Genomic DNA, 27,245 nt, shown 5'->3' with positions numbered 1-27,245 from the left:
TACAAACAAATTTATTTATAACATTGATAAAAAAAAAATAAAATTGGGTGTTAACACAATGACATGATATCTATGGTTCGCTTCAAAAAGCTTTAAGTAATTTGATGAAGAAAAGACTAGTATGATAGAATTAAAAACTGATCAAACTAATAACAAACTTTTGTTTCCGTCAAAATAATTGCATTTTTATTATGTTAAAAACCATTAAATAAATCTTACCTACATAAATTACTAGATGTAAAACCCGTGTGAAAATATGGGCTTACAATAGTGTATTTTTTATAAAATTGCTTGGTTAATCCGTCGATGTATAGTTATCGATAGTGTATTTTTATAAACTAATAACAACCTATAGCTTTGCTTCCGAACACGAATAATCCCGCGCTTTCATGTTCCAGAATTTACAAGCAGGGGTAAAGATGTGTGATATAATGAAGTGGAATTTCTTTGATGATAGAAGATTGGATAGGAGTGTATTTTTTGTAAAATTGCTTGGGCGATCCGTCGATGTATAGTTATCGATAGTGTATTTTTATAAACTAATAATAACCTATAGCTTTGCTTCCAAACACGAATAATCCTGTGCTTTCATGTTCCAGAATTCACGAGCAGAGGTAAAGATCTATGATATAATGAAGTGGAATTTCTTCCATGATGAAAAAAGATTGGATAGGATATGTATGTATATATGAGAGATATATTAAGGAATAGAATTAATTTAGGGTATTTGATAGATAAAAATTGACATACAAAAGGTTTGTATTTATACAAGAATTGAAATTAAATTATGGTAACTTAGGTCAACATGACCAACTCTATTTCTTGGACTTGAACCTTTTCTGGACCGATTCTCTTGTTACGGGCTTTAAGCTTTGATCCCACACTTTCTAACAAGAGATGGATGAACTGATGAATGAAATGGGCATAGGATGTGTATGTATAGACCAAATCTGTCTTGCTGAACAAGATTAAGATTTCAAAATCCTTTGACTCAGTATGAGATTAGGTGTTGAAGTGTTACCCTCACTAAAAGAAATTCTTGCTTTTGTCTCAAAATGGAGATACAAACCCTTAGATAAATGGCTGGTTGCATGGGAAAAAGTCTCTAATTTAATGTATCTCTGATTTCATGACCATTTTCCTGCAAACATCTCAAAATACAAACATATATAGTTACATTATAATAGTACTTCATAGTTAGCTCAAGTGGTTGAGAGCATGCCTTACAAGTAAGAGGTTTTGGGTTCAAGACTTGGGAAGTACATAGTAAGTCCTTTCTATGAAGGCTTGGCTTGGATATACCCAAGGTTTAAGTCTGAGGGGCAGGGTTTACCCCTATTGATCATCGTGCCTTCGGGCGGATTAGTAGGGGGTTTTCTCCCCATCGGGTATTTGAAATAGGCATTTCTACTTTGAGGGAGCTCTCTAGCGCGGACCCGGTTAAGACAACGTATGCTAGACCTTCCGCTATCGAATCGCGACACGAAGTTCTCAAACGAAATTCTATCTTTCAAAAAAAAAAAAAAAATTACATTACAACAACATCCTTAAATTACAACTACATGTTAACCAATCTCCCTAACTAAATGTTTAAGTCAATTTTTGCATTTGATATTAGAAATATTCTGGATCTATATAAATATATGGGTGTTTCGGACAAGCGAAAAAAAGTTATTCATGCGGTGTGTCTTACGACCTTATGGTCCATTTGGAAGACGGAAAACGAATCAGTTTTTGAGAATAAAGTATGCTCGTTGCAAAGGACTTTTGGCAAACGGGATTGTTGTGGGATGTATGGAGAACTTCTCCATAATTTATCTCCACCAGATTGGTTGGTAGGAGGATTATTATGTTTATGTTTATGTTAATATCTTCTGTTTTTTTTAATCCGTATTTATATGTTTTCATTTGGTGGATCTTAGATAGTTACTTGCTAGCCTTTTTTTGTGATTAAGAAAATTGGTGTTTTGTTTATCGTTTTAAAAAACATGTTTAAGTCATCAAAAAGCTTTATCGTAATATCTTGCCAAATTTGTATATAAAAAGTCATCACCAATCCTCCTCTAGTTAAGTAGAAAGATATATCTAACTAAATTATATGTTGTGTTTGACAAAAAAAAAAAAAAAAAAAAAAAAAAAAAAAAAAAAAACACTTAAAAAAATAATAAAAGTATTATTAATTTTATGACATTTTACGTATTGTAACCATTATTTAAATTTATATTTTATAGTAATAAATTAAAAATGGGAAAATCATCCCTGCAACTGCACTTGTGTTGTTATGAAAAGAACAATCAACTATATTTTGAAACTTGAAAGGTTCATATGAAAATTGTTTTCTGAAAACTCTTTGTAACTATAACTCTACTAGCGTTGTACTCGTGCGATGCAGCGGAGAATAAGAAAAAAACGCCGGTGGTTTGATGGTGGTTTGTGGGGCGGCGGCGATGAAAAGGAAAAAAAAAAATAAGCCGGCGGCAGTGGATGGTGGTTTGATGGTGGTTTTTGGGGCGGTGGTGGATGGTGTTTATGAGAGATAGCGTACATAGAAGGTAAATTGTGGCGGTGGATGGTGGTATTTGGGGTGGTGGTGGATGGTGTTTATGGGGGGAGAAAATTAGAGAAGGGGGGAGGGAGAGAAAATCGGATGAACGTATGCGTGTGTAATGAGCGTGATGGAGAAAAAATAGGGTAGTGTAAATTAGGAGGGCATAGAAGACATTTTAAAGGTAGAGGTGTTAAAAGGGGGTGAGGTAGTTTGCTTATTAATAGAGTATAGATAAGGACCCTTTATGCAGTTTGTTGCATATATTATCCAAAAAAAATATAGATCCTTTAAAATCTTTTAAATTAAAGCAACTTTAACCGTTGGATTATAATCATTGGTTAGGTTTCAAAAATCCAATTTAAATCTTGATTTTTGATCTTAATTTAAGGACAAAGATGATTCAATTTTACCTATGAAGTTTATTCATATCCAATAACTAAGAGTATTGATATTAATTACTACCACCACTTTTGATGAATGTAACACAATGTATATGTTTTACAGTTAACTATACAAGTCAGTAATGCATGAATGTGATATCTTAATATATACTAAAAGACAACTAACCAAACCTTAATTCACCAATCACAATTATCGATTTCTCTAAATTTTCAAAATAAACACGTGACTTAATTCAATTTATTAAAATTAAGTTATGTTATTTAAAACTAAAATTAATTGCCGATAAAAACCTCTAGATTAATACAATTACAACTAATTAAATACTTATGTTTTTTATAATTAAAATATTCAATATTTATATATAAAAAAAACCATATCCTAAAAGCTATCCATGTTGCAATAAAAGTCTTAAAAATAACTTTTGTTTATCTATCAATAAACTAAAACATGATTGTAGTATTTTTTAATTAACACGTAGCGCTATATTAAAACGACAAGTGTTATTTTAGATATAATCATTAAAAAAAACCTATTTAATAAATTCCTTATCTTATTTACATTTATATTCGTACGTATTTGACTATGATATTTATAAGTTGATAAATTTAATTTTTCAATATAAATATGTCCATATTAATGATGGGAAGGAAGCGCCGATTGATCATTGATGTTAAAAGATGCATTATGAACTTATCTACCGATCTATATATAAAAGGTGCTAAATTCATTCCTAAACAAACAAGAACCCTTTGATGAATTCTATCTTTGATTTAAAATCGTTGGATCAAATTTAATTATCTCATATTTAACAATGACAACATTGATACTTATACTTTATAAAATTAGTCAGAATAATCCTTAAGAATTATGATAATAACACATATACACTTTTGATAGTTAATGAAAACATATGATGTCGATCTTCAATTAAGTAAACAACATTTGTATCCAAATATATATTTTGTTATTTACCTTAAATATCATCATACTTTCATAAATACGATGATGTATAATTCAATATAAAACTAGACGGATACCCGCACGATGCAGCGACGGTATACTGCGGCGCTGGGCAGAAGTGACAGCGATTGATGGTAGTAATTTCCATATAAGCGTCCACAAAATTGCGGGTTACAAAAGAGGGACAATAGCGTGACTAATTTAGGGTGGAAAGGGTATTATGGGAATAAAAAATATCCAAGGGCAAATAAGGTATTTTAAAGACATAAAATAATTAATAGGGGGGATTTGTTTAAATAGGGAGTATAGATATAGATATAGATTATATTAGTACTCGTATTACGTAATCAAAATGATCATGAAGACTAATTAAAAAGTAAAAAGTAAAGTGTAAAACAATATATTATATTCTAAATATTTTGTACGTAGGCGTAGGAATTGAATGAATGAATTTAATGGCCAATTTGTTGTGGCATGTGAGGATGTTGACCATTAGTAATGTCTTTCTCATAAATAGTGAAATATTAAAAAATAAAGGAAAAAAAACAAAAAAGGTAAGTCCAAAGGTAAATAAGTAATTTTAAAGGCAGAAAAATTTATTAAGGAAGGGGGTAATTTCTTCTATTAGGTAGTAGAGATCTATACTCCATATAAACAAACTACTCATCTCCAAATTAAACACTCTACCTTTAAATTATCTATTTTACCTTTTTAATTTACACTACCACCAAACACTTTAATCCTGAAATATCAAAAATACCCTTAAGAAAACCTTACGCCCAATTTGTCTCTCATCCCTTCCCCTGAAGTTGCTCACATATTATACCAAAAAACACACTCATACACCCCCCCCCCCCGGAACAACAAAAGACACACATACATTCCCTTATAACCACCTCCCTCTAAAACACATATAACCACCGTCCTCCAAAACCGTCGTCGTCTCCGCCGTCTAAAACACACATAGCCATAGGTATGGTGATTTGGTAATCGCACGGGTACCGCTAATTAACCAGTTTTTTTTTCCTATGCCCCGCCGCATCGCGCGGGTACAAAACTAATATACACATAAATAGATTGTCCATAATCAACACAATTAACATGTTATGTACACATAGATTTCAATGATTATTACAAAAATTTAATAAAGGCTATATTAGTTGCAAAAACCATGAAAAGTGAATTACACATGTACACGTATATAAAACTTATATTCAAACCGACATATGTAAATTTTTGTTATAAATAGTTACTTATGTATCAATAATTAATGTATTTGTATATTAAATAAGTACTACACATATTTTCATTATGATTAAAAATAAATAAATAAATAAATATGACGCTGATACATTCAAGATATCCCACTCATCTGTAAATTTAAGGCATATAAGGTGATATGAAAAAAAATATATGAATTTTGCTAAATAAAGTTTTAAAGGATTTCGTCAAAGTGAATTAAATAGTTATAGGTAAAATTTTAATATAGAATTGTATAACTATTTTTATACACAAGTCCCAAAAGTTTCATCTAGCATATTCTAAAATATAAAATGTTAGCTTTATTCGGTTTGAATGCTTTAGAGTGGTGGTATACACTTTAAATAATGATAACTAACATCCAATATGTTAGATTTTATTAATTTATAACATTCAAACTGAAAATTTATTTGTTTGATATATTTTTTTGTTATTGAACTATTTACTAAACGTCCATATAAATATAAATATTTTCGTTGGATGAATAATATGATGCTGATACACTTGAGATATATGTATAAAATATAAAGATTTTGCAAAACGAAGTCCTAAGGGATTTCATTATAGTGGATTAAATAGTTATACACTTATCGGGGCTAAACTTTTAATACGGAAAGGTATAATTTTTTTATCCGCGTTAAATGAAATATTAAAGGTTTAATTTAACATTTTCTAATATGTAAAATGTTAGTTTTATTCAATTTCAATGCATTAAAGTGTTGTTATACACTTTAAATACAAATGATTAACATTTAATATGTTAGATTTTATTAATTTATACCAATCATATTGAAATTTTATTTGTTTGACATACCTTTTGTTTATTGAATTATTTTATTTATTTTTATTAACTATATTATCTTAGTTAAAACTATCTATCCGTATTTTTATTTTTTTTTATTAATCGTAGCCAATATAAAATATTTTTTGAATAATAATAATATCATCAACTTTATAATATAGATATCTTATATATAATTATTAATTATGTTTTTTAGGGATAAGTACCCAGAAATGCAGTCAACTAATGCTCAAAAGTTATTGTGCGCACGAACTTTAGGTCAACTTTATTGTATTCAGGAAACTTGTTCAATAGTCCTATAGCATGCAAAAGTGACCGGGTCAAAAGTTAGTCGGTCACCACTTTCACGTTGACCCATTGACTGCTTACGTGACATGCACACAATAACTTTTTGGGATTAGTTTATGCACACAATAACTTTTTGGGATTAGTTTATACACTCAAAAGTTATTGTTTTTTAATTTCGTGGTCTAATTTGAACACAATAAAGCTGACCTAGAGTTTGTGCACACAATAACTTTTGAGCATTAGTTGACAGCATTTATAGGCACTTATCCCTTTATAGAAAGTTAATATATTTATCTCGCGTATTACGCGAGAAAATAATCTAGTAAGTTAATAAATTTACATACGTATTTTCATATGATATTATCTACCAATAAATCAAAACATGATTGAAATATTCTTGAAACCACATGTGGCGTAAAACTTCATTGACATGTGTCTTTTTAATTTTTTTGTTTTATTGAATTAGCTTTTTAATTATATATAGATTTAATTGTTTTTTAGACTTATAGTTAAATTCTAACTCTTGACTTATTAATACTAGATGGAGTTGTATCCATCACCAATTAAACTGAAGGCATACTGGGAAGAATTAAATGGCAAGCCATCGACTCTTAGTAGTGCCCTAATCATGTGGAAATTAACTAAAGGAATTCCACGACATAAAAAATCTTATAAGAACTCATGATGCTTATTCAATGTAGTGCCGGTTATATAATTCCCTCAACACTTTTTTTTTCTTAAAACTCATAATTGATGGTATTACAATTTATGTTTAATGAAAAGTTTTACGAGTATATATAAAAATAAATTTGCACCCACCGTGCATCGTGTACGGGTATTAAAACTAGTAATAATCTATGCATGTATACATATTACATAACACTTTTTTTAGTATATTTTTTCATACCATCCATTAAAAGAAGTTTTATATGATTTACAAATTATTGAAATTTTTAAAGAGCTTTCATCTAAATGATCGTATATAATTAACTTATCGTTTTTTAGATGACATATTTATACAAACAGTTTAATTTATGACTAATTAATTACTCAATTTCATCAAATTAAGCTATCCTTAATCATTAGTTAATTTTTATTAATAATTGTAATCAGACTATAATCAAGATAAGCATTGTTGTTATTAGTATTGAAATCAAATTATTATTAGGATACAAATTTTCCTTATATAAACTGAACCCACAAATAAAATCACAATACAAGAAATCATTTAAGACCCACAAATCAGCTACTATTATTGTTCTTAATAATCATGACTAATGAAAGTTACATTACTTTTTTGCAAGACATCAATAAGAACTCGGTCAATTGTGTAATCAAAGTTAAAGATTTTGCTTATATAGAATAGTTTGTATAAAAGAAACTCTATTACACCATCCAGTCTTGACATGATTTATCATACAATATTTACATTTGAATATCCCAATTTCTTATTAAATATAATTTTACATTTAATGTATAAATAATCTTTTGTTCCATGTATTAATTCTTATATTGATGATATCGTAAAATGCGTGTATTTGACACGAGTCTAAAATCTAGTACTCCTTCCGTCTCATATTAAATGTCCAATTTTGATTTGTCAAGTTTTATGCTTTCAACTTTGACCGTAAAAATTTTCGTTTGTATTATATAACACTTCATATAAAATATATGGACGGATTGAGATTTAATACACTTTCTAATGATATAACTTTCATCAACTATTATATAACGAAAACAAAGATATTTACGATCAAAATTGAAATAAAAAAACTTCGAAAAATTAAAATTGAACCTTTAAAAATAGTGATGTTACAAATATCACCTTCCAAAATTATTGTGCTAATACTGTATAATTTAGCTATACGAAAACATGACATCACATCCAAATCCAAAATAAACCAAACAAACCCTCTTCTTCACCATATTTCGCCTCTACTTCCCACTTCCCCAAAACCCTAATCCCCAAATCCCCACCTCACTCAACTCAAACATCATCATCATCATCATCGATTCAATCCAATTCTTTTAGTCACAAACCCGAATTTTGATTTTTAAATTTTAGTTTCAATTTGGAATTAAATAAAAGGAATCAAGAATGCCACCTAAACAATCGAAAGCCGAGGTAGCAAAGAAACAGAAAGTTGTTGAAGACAAAACATTTGGTCTTAAGAACAAAACCAAGAGTAAAAGTGTCCAAAAATATGTTCAAGCTCTTCAACAGAATGTTGTCCCCAAGCCTGATCCTGCTAAACTTGCTGCCAAGGTTTTACCTTTTTATATATTTCTTTTGTTTTTTAATATATTTCTTCTGGGTTTTTGTTTAATTTAATAAAGTTGATTACTTTTTTTTATTAAATTGAAATATGTTATATTGATTTTGGTTTTATGTGTAATGAATGTATAGAAAAAGAAAGATGAAGAGAAAGCAAGAGAGAAAGAATTGAATGATTTGTTTAAGATTGCTGTTGTTCAACCTAAAGTACCCCCTGGTATGTTTTTTTTTTCTCTGTGTGTGTGTGTTTTTTTTTTTGGATTTTGTTATTTAAGCTGATTGTGTTTTCGGGTTATTTAAGACTGTAAGTAAAGGTGTAAAAAAATCGAGCTGTTTATTCAAAGCTGCTTAGTTCAAACACTACCTTAGCTGTTACTGAGTGCTTATAGGTTATTGGCAGAACACGCTTTGAAGTGTTAGGCTACATGGTGCTTTGGAAGTATTTTGAAGACAACGTTTTAGCTACCTGCGCTAAAACTATGCACTCTTAACACCGTTTAAGTTATCTTTGCGAATTGTTGATATTTTTTAGTGGTGCTCTGTATAGGACGTTTAATCTGATTTGTTACCAGTTTAAGGTAAAGGTCACAGTTTTTCAAGTGGGGTGTGTTTAAAGTTGATCAGTTTTGCTATTTTTTTACATAAAGGTGCGTACTTTTATCTTGGAACTGAATAGTTATGAGACTGAAATCAAGTATCATCTGAAAGATCTTTTTGTTTTTGATGAACGAAGCATAAAAACAGTGTTAACACGTCAAAATTACTTTGTATCCTTAGTTTTGTCTTTGAAAGTTATGGAGAAGTTATTTTGTTCATATGATCTGTCATGCTTCACATTGTAACCATCATAAATTGTTATGGCACTGATAACTGATATTTGATTAATTTTACTATTACGGAATGGAAGATCATGGTGGTACAGTATCATTTGGCTTGATGAATCTAAAATTGTAAATTGATGATCAGTTTTAGGAAAATATTGGTTATTTGGTTTTGTTTTCACACATGCTATATACGCACATCGATACAACAACTTTGTATTTTTGCCCTTAGTTGACGTTACAAATTCTTAACTAGCTGCAACTTTTGGTCTCGATTTTCGGTATTTGTAAAACTGCTTAAATTATAATGTTAAGCCATATATCTTGTTGACTGGTTATCATTCGCTGTATTACTATCTTATTGGAGCATTTATTTTGTATGGAGGATGGCGATTTAAATCACGTCATTAACTTGTTTGTGAATCTCATGAGTTTTGGTTATGGTCAGGGGTGGATCCAAAGTCTATATTGTGTGAGTTTTTCAAGGCTGGCCAGTGTGCGAAAGGTTTCAAATGCAAGTTCTCTCATGATCTTAATGTACAAAGGAAGGGTGAGAAGATTGACATTTTCAGTGATAAGCGTGATGAAGGTGATACACCAGTGGTTTTATATGTCTTCACTTTTAATCTATTTATTAGTTTTCTTTTTTTTGCAAGTGATATGATGTAAAGTGTAACCAATTTCTTCACTTGGAACTTTAGGAACGATGGAGGACTGGGATCTGGAGACGTTGGAAAAAGTTGTGGAATCGAAAGGAAAGGAGTATAACCAGAATAAACCAACTGACATTGTATACTTTCTTAACCTCTTATTTTCTAGTAACCCATCATGTTATTAATCGTTTATTTAAGACCAATGATGCCAATTTTACCTTCAGTTATGTTTGTGAAATGGCATGATAAAGTAACTTTGGAGATATATCTGGGTTGCTATGATTGTTCTTCATCAAAATATTTTGAATGTTATATGCGAACACTTGTTAACACATGAAAACAAGTGATAAGTAACCATCCTGCAATCCATCAGCGTAGCTATGATTTGGTTTTGCATAGTTTTGTGAAATTGTTGTATTCAAGTCCTCTTAATCAAGTATCAACATGGAGAAAATCTTCATATTGAAACCCTTATGTATGTAACAGTACTTGCAGTAGCATTCATGGGAAATCTATCTAGTGCTAAGAAGACTATTCATGGTTTTTAATTTCAGATCATTATTGCCTGGGACTTTTACATTCTGTTCTATTATTTTGTTTATTGGCATTGAAGCTATGTTTATTCAGAAGTAGTATTAGGTTTTCTTTGGTAATCGCTTGGCAATTTCTCATTTAACTTATGAATCTTCAATAGGTTTGCAAACACTTCCTTGATGCAGTGGAGAAAAAGCAATACGGTTGGTTCTGGGTTTGTCCCAATGGTAATAAAGAGTGCCATTACAGACATGCTCTCCCTCCAGGATACATTTTAAAGTCCCAAATGAAGGCGCTTTTGGAAGAAGAGGCTAACAAGTTAGCTATAGAGGATGAGATTGAGGATCAGGTGATTACCTTTTTCACCAAGTGGATACTTTCCTTTGATTAGCTACATAAGTGAATAACCAACTTTTGTCTGACTTCTGCTTTGGTAACCTTTTTTTAATCTGTGACAAAATTATTAAACTCAAGTAAAAGTTAATATGAACCCTCAAACTTTCAAAATTCCAATTTAAGATAATATATGCAGATTTATCATGTCAAAATTGATTGATGTCAGATGATATGATGACCTTTGTTAAGTTGACCATGTTGACTAACATTGAAAAAATCAGCACTTGCTAATAAGATTGAAGATTAAATTATATTGATTTTTATAAGATGGTTATCACAACAGATTTCAAATCAAGATTGGTTAGGTGTTTATGCATTTAAGTAGTTGGAATAATTTGGAGTCTCTCTCTTTTTTCTTTTAAAAGAAATAGAGTTTCTAATTACCAGTTTTCATCTGTATTTTGTCTAACTTTTCTTTATAAACAAATTTACCCTTCACATGCTTTATGTATCCCATCCACTGCCTTTCCATATTGGAACCCTTTATTTCTTATAAGTTTTGGCTTTCTTATATCTTCAGCGTTCTAAAGTGAAAACAACAACTCCAATGACTACTGATCTGTTTATGGGATGGAAGAAGAAGAAGATGGATGAAAAAGAAGCTGGCCTGGCTGCTCAGAGAGCAGAGAGGGCTAAAAATGATCGAATGAGGTTCGTCTGTTTGTGTATATGGTGAATAAGTTATAGGTGTTGGCAATTTCAGTTGGACATTTTCTGACATTTTATTTTCCTCTTGTTTTTGGCTATGCAGTGGTCGTGAGCTGTTTCTTTCTGATGCTAGTTTGTTTGTGGATGATGCCGAGGCATATGAGAAGTACAACAGAGAAGAAGAACCTGATGATACCGCCCAGAAGGTAGTCCTTGATGTTCCAAATTTTATATGTGAAACATTTACAAATTGCTCCTATTCTATTACTTATTTGAAATGTTGCTTTAGATTTTCTGACATCATTCACTCCTTATATAGACAGACACTGTTCACCTTTATACAAGTAACTGAATTTATTAAGTTAATACGGAATTTATATCTGAGAAAATTTTTTTTGGCTATTGTATCATGTAGTAACACGTCATATAATCACCAACTTAATTTATTAAGTTAATCTGGAATTTATTTCCTAAAATTTTTCATGCCTATCGTATCATGTAGTAACACGCTTTTTAATCACCCACAACTAACGTTATATAATGGGCTAAGCTAACTCATGTCCCGCTGGATTTCTTTCTACCACTCCTGCTTTCTGCTTCTATAACTGAGTTTTTTGAACACCACCTGTCCTTAGCGTTATGATTAAAAATCTAAGATTAATGTAATAAGGTGAAAATTGATTTTGGCTTGGACGATTTACTCGTAGGATTAGCAAAACGTAGTCTGCATATCATATTGATATTAGGTGGTGAAATTAATACATTTAATCATAGGATTAGCATAACTTAATACAGTTTTACAATTCTGATGACTTCCCTCAGTTTGCATCTAAATTTGATACCCGAGATGGCAAAATGGGTAGGTTGGGTAACGAGTCAAAATGGTAATTTTTCATATGGTTCGAGTCTGGCCTTGTTGATTTGCAACAGTTACTGCCAGTTCTATTAAGCTTCAATAATTGTTGTCACATATGAGTGCAAAACTTACAGAACTTCAATAACTATGTAAGGTAATCTAATAAAATTGACAAATGGTTAGAAGTGTCTAATTTCTTTGCATTAAATACACTTGGGCGGCTTTTGTCCTTGAGTTAATCTTTCTTATATTCTGCCCACTTGTCCGCTAGAGATACAACCTGGCCCGTATCGGCCTATATATAAGTAATAAGCAGTTTGGAATTTGTTTCGCTAATGAGAACCGAAAGAGCTCTTAACTAGCCCATACAGGTCTGTTTGAAGTTCATAATGTAGAAAAGGAAAAGGGTTAGCGTCGCCTCTATGCTAGAATAAAAAATGGAGGTGACAAAAATGGTTGGTCTTTACTTGAAATAATGTTAATGCTCATTAGAGGTGGCAAAATGTACGGGTCGGATCAGGTTGGGCTCCGGGTCAAAACGGGTTCGGGTCAAAATGGATAGTTTTGGAAACAGGTCAAAACGGGTCATTTTTTAAATGAGCTTAATTATACACTTTTTGTAAGACTCTTCATCGTTATTTTCAAATGACGTTTTTAAAAAACTGTTAATTTAACTTTTTAAATTGTGTGGTTAGTTTTTTTTGATGTTGTATAATATACATATGTTATATATTATTATATATATAATAATTTATTATAATAATAATAATTTATTACTGTATAATGTATAAGACCGATACATACAAACTACAAAACGATACTCCTACCGTTTATAATGATAATAATAATATTTGATTATTAAATAAGAAGAATAACAACCTGTAATTAGTATTGATTAAAATAATAATAATAAGTTAATAGATAGCATAGATAAAGTCATAACGTGATCTTCTCTCTCTCTTTCACACCGCCATAACTTTCTCTTTCTATATCATCACCATAGATATATGGTATGCTGGTAGCAAGCAGTAGCAGACAATTAATTGTATGTTTCCTTTCATGTTCACTAAAAAGTTTGTAACAACATCACGTCATCACCCAATTGGACCCGGAGATACTAAACTTGTGGTTTCTATCTGCCCATTTGAACCCGTTAAGATAGTTAAAGCCGTCCAAACATACCCAAACGTTTTTAAAAATCACCCAAATATGCCCAATGATATGCATATGGGTCATTTTTGGCGGCTCTAATGCTCATAAGAGCATATATGTCAGGAAGTGCTAAGTGTTTCCAGGACAGTAGGCATGGCATAGGGTGTCAAGGTTGATCACACGAGGAACAGTCTCCAAACAAGTATTTTTTTATTATACTGATGATCACAAACTGGGGTTAATTTATTTATTTTTATATTATGATAATAGGTCAGGCGTTAAGTAATTTAAAAAGTAGTATGAGTTTGTGGATACAATGACGTGGGAATTTTGATGCATAATGGTATATATAGTTTTGCTACTTTTGGCATATTCAACCCATTTGACATGATTCCTTTTTGGTAACATTTTTATTTTGTATGTTAGTCTGCTAGAGATAACGTAACCCAAATTATCCCATACATGAGCAAACTGGTTGAAGTTGCAACTTATACCGTTACTGTTAAATATGCACATCTGTTTGTTTCCAGGCACCAGAAAGTTCATCAAATGGTGGGCCGAGTACATCAACAAGTGTTCCCACTGTTTCAGAAGAAGGTAATTCTGAGATTGATGATGATGATGATGATGATCTAGATTTGGATGAGTTGAATGAACTCGAAGCAAGCTTGGCCAAAACATCTATTCAAATTAAAGAGCCGGTAAAATAAGTCACTTTTTGAGAGGTTCATGATCACTCATGTGGAGAAGTGAACATAATTTGAAGAGAGATCATCATCTACCCTTTTCATTAGTATGGAGGTAATTCGGCTATACTGTAATTTGCCCCTTCTCTTAGTTCATAGTCCAATATGATGGGATGTAGAATGCAAGTTTTGAATTTGTTTTGCATGATTTAGCTGGTTCGGATATCTGTTTTTAGAGGTTTTGTTAAAAGCACCAATATCACGAGCCAGTCAGCCAGACATACTTGTACCAAAATCTGTTTTAATTTTCTTTTTTTTTAAGGGGATCACTATCCATATTTCTGAAATTTGATATGCTTAAGTTTCTTGCTCTTGTTCTCTGCTGCTTGAAAGAATCACAGTTTCACTTGGGCATGCTCATGGGTTCGATATTAGTTATTTTTTCTTCATATATGAGAGTATGAGACTAGACCAAAAATTATACTGAGCCTTACAGAATCAGATGGTCCTTGAAATGTATTTAAAGTTTACAGAAAGTCAGGTAAAGTTCCCAAGTTTAAAATGCATAGACGAATTTAGTACATTTCATTTCAAATATATGATGAAATTTCTTAAATGAAATGTTACTGATCCCCTCTCTTTCGAGTCCTATAATGTTGACATCAACAGGGTTGTGATACCCCTGTTGATGTCAACATTACTTCTAAGGCTCCCAACATTAGAAGAAAGTATGCAGTAAACCATATGTAAGCATAGCATGCAAGTGGTTACTTGTATGGTCGGTTAATGTTGTAAAACAAACTGTATGCCATGATGTTAGCCATGAGTTAGAAACTTAGAATGTATAACCTACAGGTATAGAATTTGCATGATGAGTTGTGTCGATCCAAAAGTTGATCTTGTTTTTCGACATCATGATCCCATCCGATCTTCAATTAATCTTTCTTTTTTGGATTGCAAGGCTATAGTGGTAAATTGTCATTTTCATTGTATGTATTAATCTGATGAGTGTTGACCAATTGTTGAATAAATTCAGACAAAATTAAAGAATCCATATGCATTGGTTTTTCTCCTTCGGTCCTTCCCTAAGCCATATTTATCTTTTCTTTTCACCAAACATCGAGCCCTACTGCTCTGTAAAAATTTATGGGTAAGACGAATTGTAAACATCATCAAGATTTGTAACATTACTTACAGCAAATCTTACCGATGATGATGATCAAATCTTCGAACAATGCCACGCATCCTAGATCCTTCCCAGGGCTTTGGAAGTTTAATAACGAAACCATGTCAACTTGCACTGTTAAGCCATGTTCTTGTGTCCTCGATGATGGCCTTAAGCTACTTAATTTCCTTCCTTTGGATTACCAGTAGGAAGTCTAAAACTATTATTTGGATTTTTTTATTTTTTATTTTTTTGTGTGTGATGCATTTATACAATGAGCTGAAAATTGATATTTGGCCATTGAATCTACACAATGATTTATAATAGTGACTTAATTTATGTATGAAATTCAAATAGTCATATATTAACGAGATGATGAGTTTAGCAACAGGCTTGTGTATATTTTTACTAAAATTGCTGAATCATTAACAGAAAACATTAAATTAAAAATAATACAAAAAGCATAATAGTACATTGTTCATGAAATAAATGGGTTTTGTGATTTACTTGATACGTAAAACTCAAAGAGGTTGAAGACAGAACATGTGAAAAGAACTTTATTAAACATGGAATTCATGATGCAAATTCCGACTCCAAGTTATCCGGATCAAATTTAAGGTGATCACTTTTGCTTATCTTGCCAAATGTCTTTACATTTGTCGACGAGATGAGATCTGCTATGAGGGGGAACTGTAAAGAAACAAAAACCACAATTGGGAGGAAAGCTAATCCACATAATGGAGCAAGCATCCATGGTTTTTGACGACAAAATACAAGGAACAAGGTCGCACCAAAGGCCACCATCATCGCAGTTGTGGAGATAAACAAAGTGCAAAGACCAATAATCAATCGCCTGGGCAAACTGACTAAAAAATCTTGCTCGGCAAAGCGTGCAGTAAGGACCGATAAGAACACTAGTAATGAGGTGCTGGATGTAAAGAGGGAGATTGCATCTGATATAGCAAAGATAGTGAAGGCAATGTCTTTTGTAAACAATGGAGTGCCTTCTTCATTGTTTCCACCCGGTATAGTAATTGCTGCTGCAAACACAATTGTTATAATTAGTGCAGCAGTGATACTACATGATTCCGCCGTAGTTTTCATCCACTCTTCCCCTTCCTTCACCAAACTTTCGTGTTCCCTTGTGAACAACATATCTGGGGTCTCCTTAAAGTTGTTTTCTTTGGTAGTGACCGTAGGACACACTAATTTCTTCATTTCCTATAAAAATTGCCCAACTTTTTTAGACTGACTGGCTAATGAAAAAAGCAATGCACATATGTTACAATATTTAACAATATGTAGAAAAGGTTCATGTGAGAACCATTTGAATTGGAAGAACCATGAGAACCTCCAAATTATAACTTGATGTTTTTATGGGAATGACATATGTGAACAAATTCATGCACATATAAACAGATGAAGTTATACTTAATATCATCACGTTCATATATGAATGGTTCTCACATGAACCTTTCCCATATGTGTGTATATATATATATATATACCTCACGCCATTGAAGCTCTTGTTGTAGTTGTAGCACCGCACCTGTTCTTCGTTTGAGCTTACTTGAAGGTGCCAATAATCCAGCCAAGTGCAACATATTGTTTTTAGAGGAATCTTCTAACATTCGATAAGGACTCTTATACCCCCCAGTATGATGTACCAGGTTGTAGATTTTTTCAGAACGGTTTATTATTGCTAATTGAATAATGTCATGCCCTTCATCATCTACGCACCGAATTGCTTCACGGTTTCTAGATAAAATCTCATCAGCAACATCATAAGCATTATTACGTGCAGCTTCAAGAATTGGTTTTTTATATAAGTCATGATCGGTAGGATGATCAGACTTGTCTATTTTATCACATATGTTTGTTAGAAGTTTTTTTGCTTCTTCCCATTCTTTGTATTTCGTCTCTATATGGTTAATTGGTGCAACTGTAAGTTAGAAAACTATTAGTTGATAAAGGATAAGAGTTATATATTATAAATTGAATTGAATGGGAAAGACATATGGTCTTACCGAGGCTCGCTCCAGCCTCCCACATGAGTCGATAAACCACAAGAAATAAGTAGTAAAAATTTGCAATGAGGAAGCGTAGTAAATGATAGATTAGACAAATGGAACTACAAAAGGAAAACTCCCAAACAATTAAAGTCAAACAATTCATATTATAATTATAGATCGAAAAAAAAAAAAAAATTAAAGTAAAAGTTGAAACAAAAGTCAACCAAAAGAAATTGAGAGTGTGATTAGTCGATAAGTCATTAGAGCAACTGTATTTTATTAGATTAAAAGATTTACGGTTCACCTTTCAACACCAGGATTAATCTTGAAAACACATTATCACCAGAATTGGCCAAGCCATCTTTGTAGAAAGATGGTGCTGAACGGAGCAATGACTTTACTTCTTTGACTATCATTTCTTGAATCTTGTCGAAAGCTGAAAAATAGACAGTGACAAAATTCATAAAAAGTTGTCAATTTGGTTTTAACTTTTTTTTTACACAAGTCGAAAACACATACAGTATTATTGAGGATATGTTCATGCATTGTTTTACTAGCTTGCACTTCCAATATAAATGTTTGAAGATAGAAAATAACACATATACAAGTTGTTCATCAATCAATTAAGCTTGATTTGCAAACGGTGAGACAATTAACTAAAAACTTACTATAAATATTAATATTACTTACATGATGGATAGATGAGTGTTTCCAAGTAGAGTAGCCCACTTGGAAAAGTTGTAGCTATAGCCTCCAGTGACATTCTATTTGAAGTATGAATATCTACATTACGAGGATTAGCCTTGAGCAATTCTATTGCTAATTCTGCAAGCATATATATTCGATAGTGCGAATATTAATAAGAAGATTAGTGATTAGTTAATTACATCTCAAGGTTATGGTAATTAGTATATCGGCTACGTACTCACCGTATTGTTTTAGAGATATTGCCATAAGAAGATGACCGATTTCTACTTCCTCGTGACATTTTCCATCCTGCAACAATTTTTTACATGTTCCAAATAACATGTCATCCCAAGCTTTCTGAAATTTTCCTTTGTGTTTATATTTTTTTGTTTCTCTTGAATCTGCATATATTGAGGTTTAAAGATAAATTCGATTCAAGATGGGTTCTTTTAATTTTTGAAAAACATTTATCAACACACAAATCAACATATATTTTGATGGTCAGCACAAAAAAAAAAAAAAAAAAAAAAAAAGCCAGGGGAGGTTAACTAAAATGTAAATTTCAAAATCCATTAAAAAAATGAAACCAAAAAGATTGGGAGGGTGGAGCTAGGTTTCGATCACTCAAACTCCTGCATATTGAACAAATCAAAGACCACCTCTTTGTAGAGGTTCTTTCTTCTGTATTTTGTAATCTGCAAATCAGTTATTTATGTTATTCTGGTTTATTTTGGGTAAGTTATGTAAGATAATTGATATATGAGTTGAGTATTGTAAAACAAGTATTAAAGTAAAATAAATAGGACAAAATCCTGACCCTTGGTTAAATTGATGCACGAAGATTCACGAATCAATTTATGCACAATGATTTTCTGTAAAGAGATACATATTGACATTGTTTATTTGTTTTACTTCAATACTTAGTTTTATTCTACCTAAAACTATATTTTATAAAGGAGATATTTCATTTCATGATATACCTAAATTCTGATGTCTGATTTAATTGAACTAAAAAAAACATTATATGCACTCAACTTCAAATGTGGGATATATAACCATATATCATATATACCTGCTGGTTGAGAAATCTTAGCAGCTGGGTGGCATAAGGATTTCAGCTTGTCCCAGACATCTTTCACGGAACGGATGTTGATGACAGAAACAAGCAAGTGTTCGCTTATTGAACTGAAAATCCAGCCTTTGAGCAGATACTCATATTGTCTATCAATCTCCTTGTTCGAATATCGTGGACCAACGGAATCGGAATCCACGATGCCATGCATATTGTGAGATTCCATAAGGCAAATCATTTGCGCCTCCCAAACATTGTAGTTGGAATTGCCGGAAAGCTTCACCGAAAGGAAGTTGGAAACATTAGCATTTGATGCATACAAGTACTCGAGATCTTGAATTCGAGTCGTTGAAGCATCAGGAGGAGGTTGTGATAATAAACCGGCCATATATATATATTTCGGTGTTGTATTGATCAAAGATATATAGCTAGGTGAACGGAAGAGGCTTTTAATTAATTTAAATCATTTTTGTGTGTAGCTTAAGGAAGATGGAGTACAAGGTTTATGCTTATATAGTTATATTTCTTATGTAGCTAGAGAACTACATGCGGTCCGGTCAACATGCCAGTTAGACAATTGACTTTGGGTAAAACTAGCGGGTTTGTGCAGCCCGAAGGGCGACGTTTGTTTGTATATTGGTGTTGTTGCAGGTATCTACTCTTTAAAGCTATGTTCGTTTAAAAGTTTAATGAAAATCATATATATTGAAGAATAGAGCAAAACAATGCATAAAAAGGATAACGCCGAAGTTTACTTCAATAACACACCGTTATGTTAATAATATTGTGGACTTGTGGTCGATATCACAAACTCACAACCACATTCAAAATTCGAAAGTTTGCGGTTAAAAAGGGTTGTGATTATTTAAAACTCAAATTTTCGTGAAAACTAAAAAACTGGTAAAAACACATTGTGATCTGAATTTAAGACAATGTATTTTAATTTATTTTTTTAGAAAACACATTGTGTTAAGTTCATATCAGAGTGTGTTTGAACAATTTTTTGATTTTCATGTACTATCAAAAACACACTGTGATTTAAAACTTAACACAATGTGTTTTTCAATTACACAATATAAACACATTGTGTATTTAAAAAACACAAGTAAAACGAACTGTGTTAAATTCAGTTTACAGTGTGTTTTGGCCAATTTTCGTTTTCATAGAATATTTAGTTTTCAAAAATAAAACCAAATATAAAAGAAAGAAAAGTTAAACTAAAGTTTTTGATATGTTAGTTTGAAACCAAAATAAAAAAAAACTGTGAAAGAAGTCAAGAACAAAACCCAAAAATAAAATTTGGCAAATTCTGGACGGGTACGACAAAAAAGAATTATTGATGAAAGTTTACAATATACGAGTATTATTTGTACGTAAATCCATAAAAAAAAAAATTTACAAAATTCTAAGAATGAAACCCGAGAAAAAACTTAAAGCGGAGTAGCGGACACTACTAACGTTGCAAAATCAGAACATTACTTTGAATGCGATGTGTTGGAGTTCAATTGAGACTGGCCGGTGAATACTATTCACTTCGGTCACTTTTAAAAAATACACTATAACAATAATTGTACACACTTTATTAGTTTATTTTATGCATAAAATATGTTGAATTGTTTGTACTTATAAATGAGTATAAAATTTCTACATATAAATTCAAAATTTCACATTTAAACGTGTGAAGAAAATTGTTCACACTAATAAGTACGTGTATACAAAATTTATAATTTATGTACTTATAAGTATGGAGATCATTTATTCGCGAATGATTTTTACGCACTTGCATAGAAATAATCCGCGAAAAATAATATTTTAGTGCGTACGAATCACCGCGAAGAAAATGATCTATACATTTAAAAACGTGTACAAATCTAATCATTGTACATAGTTATTAGTGTGTAAACATTTTCTTTCACACTTTTAAATGTGAAACTTGTAACTTTTTCGTACTTTTTAACGTAGACTAGCTGTACGCATTTATAAGTGTGAATAACTTAACAAAACTTTACACATTTTTAAAGAGTAGTGTGTAGAAGAAGTATGTACAAACAACAAATTTGTTGTAAGGATCAAGAGAGTAATCATAATCAATTGCAACTAAATTAGATGCGCATAAGGGTTTCCGGTCATTTAGTTAATTTCAAAAGAAAAAATTAGTTCATGTATGTGGTTTGGTCTATATATAATACGTGCGTTTTCGTTCTTGAGTCTTAACTTTATAAATTTACATACTTGTCTCGATTGTATAACATTTTTCATCATCGTTGCATGGTTCGTCCCTAAGAATAACGCTCGTTAATTAACTTGGGTTGTTAAGTCATCAGATCACACTTGCATTAATTGCATGTTTTCAAGGATTAAGTCTTGATGATAAGTGAAAATTTAATTGACTCAGAACCTATGGTCAACCTATTAAGGGCCGGGTTATATGTTTGACAAATACTTTTGGAAAAACTAGAGTGAAATCCTGTGCGATGCACGGCTTGAGTATTTCTTTATCAAACACTATATGTAGGAACGTGGACAACTTTATTAAATTTCAACTTAGAAACACATATATAAAACATAAATGAAAAACACTTTTAATTCAAAACTTAAAAGGAACTTTTGACCCATAAACCCACAAATCCTAATCTAAGACAACAAACATGAAAAAAAAGTTTTACACGATTAGTTTAATAACTTGTACAATTGTTCCAAAAACATGAAAATATCACACAACCAAACCTAGCCAAAAGTCATCTAAAAAAATTTCAAATGCTTAAAACACCAAAAATTGATTGGATACATTGATTTATTATTACGGTATAGGTTTTATAACTTATGCTATACATCGATACCTATGACTAAAAAATGAAGAACCATGTGTTGACAGAACAAACCCAACCCGACTCACTTCCCATTGTTAAAAAAATGTAACCTTTTGAAATCCAAGAGTGACCACCTCGCCCATATTGCCAAATCTATGATATATGCATGACCCGATCACAACATTCCTTTGCTGACTTCAGTTGAAAGAGAGAAAAATATTGCTTCTTTTCCATTGCATTTTTTTTAGAACGGCTTTTCCATTGCATTTAATAGCAGCTTTGTCATAACCCCTAATTATTTAGAAAACATTGACATGGCAATGTACGTGAAAGTATCCAACGAAGTTCAAAAATAAGATGCTATGCTGGAAGTAAAGCTTACAATCTTACATGTTGGTTATTCTGCACCAACATATGTAGTGTCAAATCCACCTACAAATCCAACTATTTGCCAAATAACATAACCGTATTCAACTTCAATTCACAAACATGTTGTACAATCCAATCCAATGCAATTTAAGTAATCCATTATCACGTAAATTTCAAAACTCAAAAGGAAATGCTCTCTTAAGTCATGGCAAGAACAAAAGTAAACAAATAACTAAAGCACTTGAATTATACTACTTCAAGAACGGTTGAGAGCAACCAATCAACATTTTTGTACGAATACAGAAAATGCGTCTAGAAATACTAAACCCACTTCACGCTTTATAAAAAAACCTGATAACACAGTAGCCAATCAATATTGCAATTAATTCAGAAAATGCGACAGGAAATACTTAATTCACATTAATAATATCATCTCTTTGTTGATCGTGTTGCAGTGGTAGTGTTGTTGTCAACGCTACCAACAGACGAATCTTCATTGTCGTAATCATCCACGTGCTAATACAAAATACCGTGATAGACAGATAATATCAAACATGTATAAATTTGCGAAAAAGTAATATACAACAACATAGTATTAAAATCAATAACGTATCTTATATACGCAAACATGCACATGCAAAACTTACAATCGCCGCATCTTGCGTTCACCGGCATCGCAGGAGGTGATACTGGTGCATCGGTCTTCACTACACTTGATGATGATGTGTGTCAAGTGTTGGTATTTTCTATCGGGCTACCATGAACCGCGACAACGCTAGCACCATCCACCACAGGTGTGGCTTCTTATCTCAATCTCATGTTTGGTACCAGAAGAGGTACATACAAAGCAATACACTATAATAAACAAACAAATATCACACCTTTACATAATAGTAAATAGGCAATGTGAAATACTATTGCAGGTGGCATGAAAAAAAAACAATGTCGTAGATAAAACTGAAATATGAGAGCAAAAGCAACACAATAACCCGGGACCCTTTTTATACACTCTATCGAACAGTCCACCTATAAATTGTATGTCAGTTACACTCAGGTGACTTATTAACATTCAATCACATAAAACATACCAGTTAAATGGAATGAGATAGCCCAAAGGTCTTCGGTAACAAATACATAAGACATTAGCCCCATATAAATCATATTATTAATACCCATTAACGTTAACACATTATTAACAGACAAAATAAGATATGAATAAGATATCATTATAAAGAGAGATGATATTGGTTTAGAATTGATTTATACCTTAACTTTTTTATTAGATATAACATATCATAAATAATACTCCTCCGTCCCATATCAAGTGTCCTAGTTTGACTTTTCGAGTCTTTTTTTTTCAACTTTGACCGTAAATATTTGTGTTATATAACACTTATTATAACATATATGAATTGATTGACATTTGAATGTACTTTTCATTGATATAACTTTCATCAATTAATATATGACAGAAACAAAGATATTTACGGTCAAAGTTAGAAGAAAAAGACTTGACCAGTCAAAATATAACAATTAAAATGGGACAGAGAGAATAACAAAAAAGATTAATAAAAGCCCTAACCTCTACAATTCACAAGAGACTCTTCATCAACATGGTCATTAACCTCATTAACTACCATCCCAATATCAATGCAACATATATATATATATACACAATTCATACGTACACACTAAAGAACCCTACTAAAGTAATTAACCCTATTAAGTACCCTAATTAACCTTATTAAGTACACATTGATAAAACGTTAAGAATGCGCTAATTTTTCCACTACCTTGATAGAACTTTTTTATATATATATATAGATATAGATGATATTCCTACCATGATTTTTGATGTATGTACAATAACGTACAAGTTTTACAGCTTGAGTGTATAAACCAGTAATGCACAGTCGTTGTAAATCTATCAAAATAAGTGGTACTAATATCACTTCTCATACTTTTGTCACTGATATCCCTATGACCATATATAATTAAAAAAAAAACATTGAACAATATTTTTAGTATTTTCGTCTCTAATTGTGTTTTTGTGACACATGTATTATGATTTATGACGAAGCTAGGGTGACCTATTTTGCTCACTAACTCGATCGACTCAGTGACCTGTTATCTACAACTAATTAAATAGCCCTCCCAGTTTTTTCTTGTAGTGGCGAGATGGTACTCGATGGTGCAACATTAGATCCTGGTGAAAACTTAAATCATATCCTGATATCCATAAAAGAGGCTCCATGCAACTTAACCTATCTCTTGAAACAAGTGGTGCCCACTTGAAAACTCTAGCATGTTAACCTTCGTGGTTGCTTAAACTATTCGTAGCATTTAAATAGGCAAAACATTTAAGGTGACTTCTTCTCGCGAGTGAAGGTTGCGCAGTTTCTCATATTCGACAGTCAGGTTCAGGTATATGATCATGCCTACGGTCCTTATATGAATTGTGACAGTATATGATTTGCTTAACTTATATTATTATCTAGACAAGAAAGTAAATAATAGAAGATAAAGAACAAAAACAAGAGTAAAATTCAAGTTCAAAAATCTATGTAAGTCTAATCATATGATTGATAAAATAGTGAATACATGGTCGATATTACAATTTGACTTACAAGAAAACAAATGAACACACAATTAAGAGAGAAAATATAAGTGACACACACTTTATGGTGACAAACACAAAGTGTTTTAGTTGCGGTTGTGTTGCTTTATATATATTGGGGAGGAATTAGGGCAACACAACATTGCTTTGATAGTGATGGATCACTACTACAAATATAATGTAATAGAGACCGGTTTTTAAAATAGAGACCGGTTATTTTATAAAAGTGTGGTCTCTAAACTTATACAACTGGTCTCTATACACATACAAGTATAGAGACCGGTGAAATTAATAGCTCTCACTTAAAAATTAAAGATAGAGACCGGTTAACTATAATAAAACAGGTCTCTAAACTTAAAAAGTTTAAGCTTTTCTAATTGGGTGGTCTCTATACTATTCCAATCGTGTAACTTTTACTTTAAAACTTACACTCATTTTCACTATCTCACTAGTGCTCTAATCAGTGTCAAAAACAACCAACCAACCCCACCCCACCCTCCCCTAATATCTCATACAAATTAAATCTTACCCATTACTTCACTTCATCAAGCCAGATTTATATTTGTAGATCGGATGGTCTTTATTTTGTTCATCATCTCTTTTATTATTTATTAAGTTATTATACATGGCTACCTTTAAGATTATAATTATTCGTTATTCACAAGTTGTAATACTTTAGATTTGGTGATCAAGATTCAAATTTACCTAGTATGGTTGGAGATAGAGATTTTGTTGTCTTTGATGGATTACCGTTACCAGCAAGATTAGGAAGAAAAAAAGGGTTAGACCTATACTTATGAAGTTATTATATACCATACCACATATATAAATATCTTATCTCTATTTACTTTATATAAATACTCGTATATCATCTAATCTTATTTTTGTTTTTATTTTTATTTTGTAGGAACTTTAAAGTTGTGAATGTTTTCTTTGATTTTTTTTAGTCTATTTGTTTGAGAATATATGGAGCAAGAAGATTCATACTCATTTTCCCATATGTCATTGTTGGATTTTCGGCTTATGATGGATTCGAAGGTTTTATAGGAGCATAGTTTACATGATTTTTGCACATATGTTAGTTAGCTTATTATTTTGATTTCTTATTGTGTACATAGTATGAATTGATGAATGTTTTTACATTTTAAGTTGTATTGTTTGGATGGAACGAAAACTAGTTTTAAATTTGAAATTTTTTAGATCTATGAATTAGTTTAGATGAAATTGGTTTGAAATTTGAATTAGTTTAGATCTGTGATGAAAACGATTAATATTAATTATTTTTTTTTAATAAAAAAAAGAGAATAGAGACCGGTGTTTATATATATAATAGGTCTCTATAACAAGTATAGAGACCGGTTGTCAACCGGTCTTTATTTGAAAAACCACTAGTACCAGTCTCTATACCCATTATAACCGGTCTTTATTAGCTTTTTTTGTACTAGTGGATGATGGTTGTCGAGATCTCATTGGCTTGAAATACTCGGGACAGGTGCCCTTTGTCTTCTTTATCAAATCGGGTATAATAGATAAACCCTTCTCTTTTGATCAACTGCATCTTTGACATATATGGTACATAACAGTTGGAACTCTGGTTGTCTTCTTTTGTTTGAATTCTTCCCGCCTCGACTTACAAATTGGACAAGAATTCATTGTTGGCAAAAAGTCACCGAAGTTGTTGTTTCGCTGATGACTGATCACCAGCGACCAAGTGTTGTCAGCGAATCCTTGACTCAACAAATTGAATGATTTTCAAACTTATACTTTTGATTGCCAATGCAGCCAAATATTCTATGGGTGATGATCCATAAACCACCTGATTTTAGCCATACAACATCTCATGTGCTATAAGTAGTATTATTCTATAATATCGTGAAACATGAATCATGCTTGTTGTTCAAGAAAAAAAAAATGCTTGATGATGACATACATCTAAAACTAGGTTGTGTACAGATTACCACCCCACTATAAATGATCTTTGCCACCACAAGACCCATTGTCTAACAACATTGGGTTCCCCTGACTTTTCTCTCTTTTCTCACATCTCTTTTTTTGGTTTTTCCAATGTTTTAGATAATGATTAATTGACCATATTGATGTGCTTAAAAATAGGCCTAAACATAAGATGATAACAAATTGTATGATTAATAGTAAAAACTAAGTGAGAAAAAACTCATGATACATTCAAAAATCTAAGACATTAGGCATATGTTTTAAGCATATATATCATTT

The 27,245-nt window shown here is 31.5% G+C and overlaps 1 protein-coding gene across 1 annotated transcript; it reads left to right on the top strand.

The window, feature by feature from the left end:
* The first annotated feature begins 8,143 nt into the window (after positions 1-8,143).
* Positions 8,144-14,628, top strand: LOC122584852 (zinc finger CCCH domain-containing protein 11-like). Its single transcript, XM_043756923.1, has 8 exons — positions 8,144-8,526; positions 8,668-8,752; positions 9,805-9,945; positions 10,058-10,146; positions 10,704-10,892; positions 11,460-11,590; positions 11,691-11,793; positions 14,126-14,628. The coding sequence occupies exons 1-8, from the start codon at positions 8,359-8,361 to the stop codon at positions 14,303-14,305; spliced, it is 1,086 nt and encodes a 361-aa protein (XP_043612858.1). The 5' UTR covers positions 8,144-8,358; the 3' UTR covers positions 14,306-14,628.
* The last annotated feature ends 12,617 nt before the right edge of the window (positions 14,629-27,245 follow it).

This window comes from Erigeron canadensis, chromosome 1 (genome assembly GCF_010389155.1).
Source record: "Erigeron canadensis isolate Cc75 chromosome 1, C_canadensis_v1, whole genome shotgun sequence".
Lineage (NCBI taxonomy): Eukaryota > Viridiplantae > Streptophyta > Magnoliopsida > Asterales > Asteraceae > Erigeron > Erigeron canadensis.
Note: the sequence above shows the minus strand (reverse complement) of the source record. Positions and strands in the feature narration are given on the sequence as shown.

Coding starts and splice junctions, on each gene's coding strand:
- LOC122584852 (XM_043756923.1), top strand. CDS start 8,359: ATGCCACCTAAACAATCGAAAGCCGAGGTAGCAAAGAAACAGAAAGTT. Junction 11,591..11,690: donor GCTAAAAATGATCGAATGAG/GTTCGTCTGTTT, acceptor TTGGCTATGCAG/TGGTCGTGAGCTGTTTCTTT. Junction 11,794..14,125: donor CTGATGATACCGCCCAGAAG/GTAGTCCTTGAT, acceptor GTTTGTTTCCAG/GCACCAGAAAGTTCATCAAA.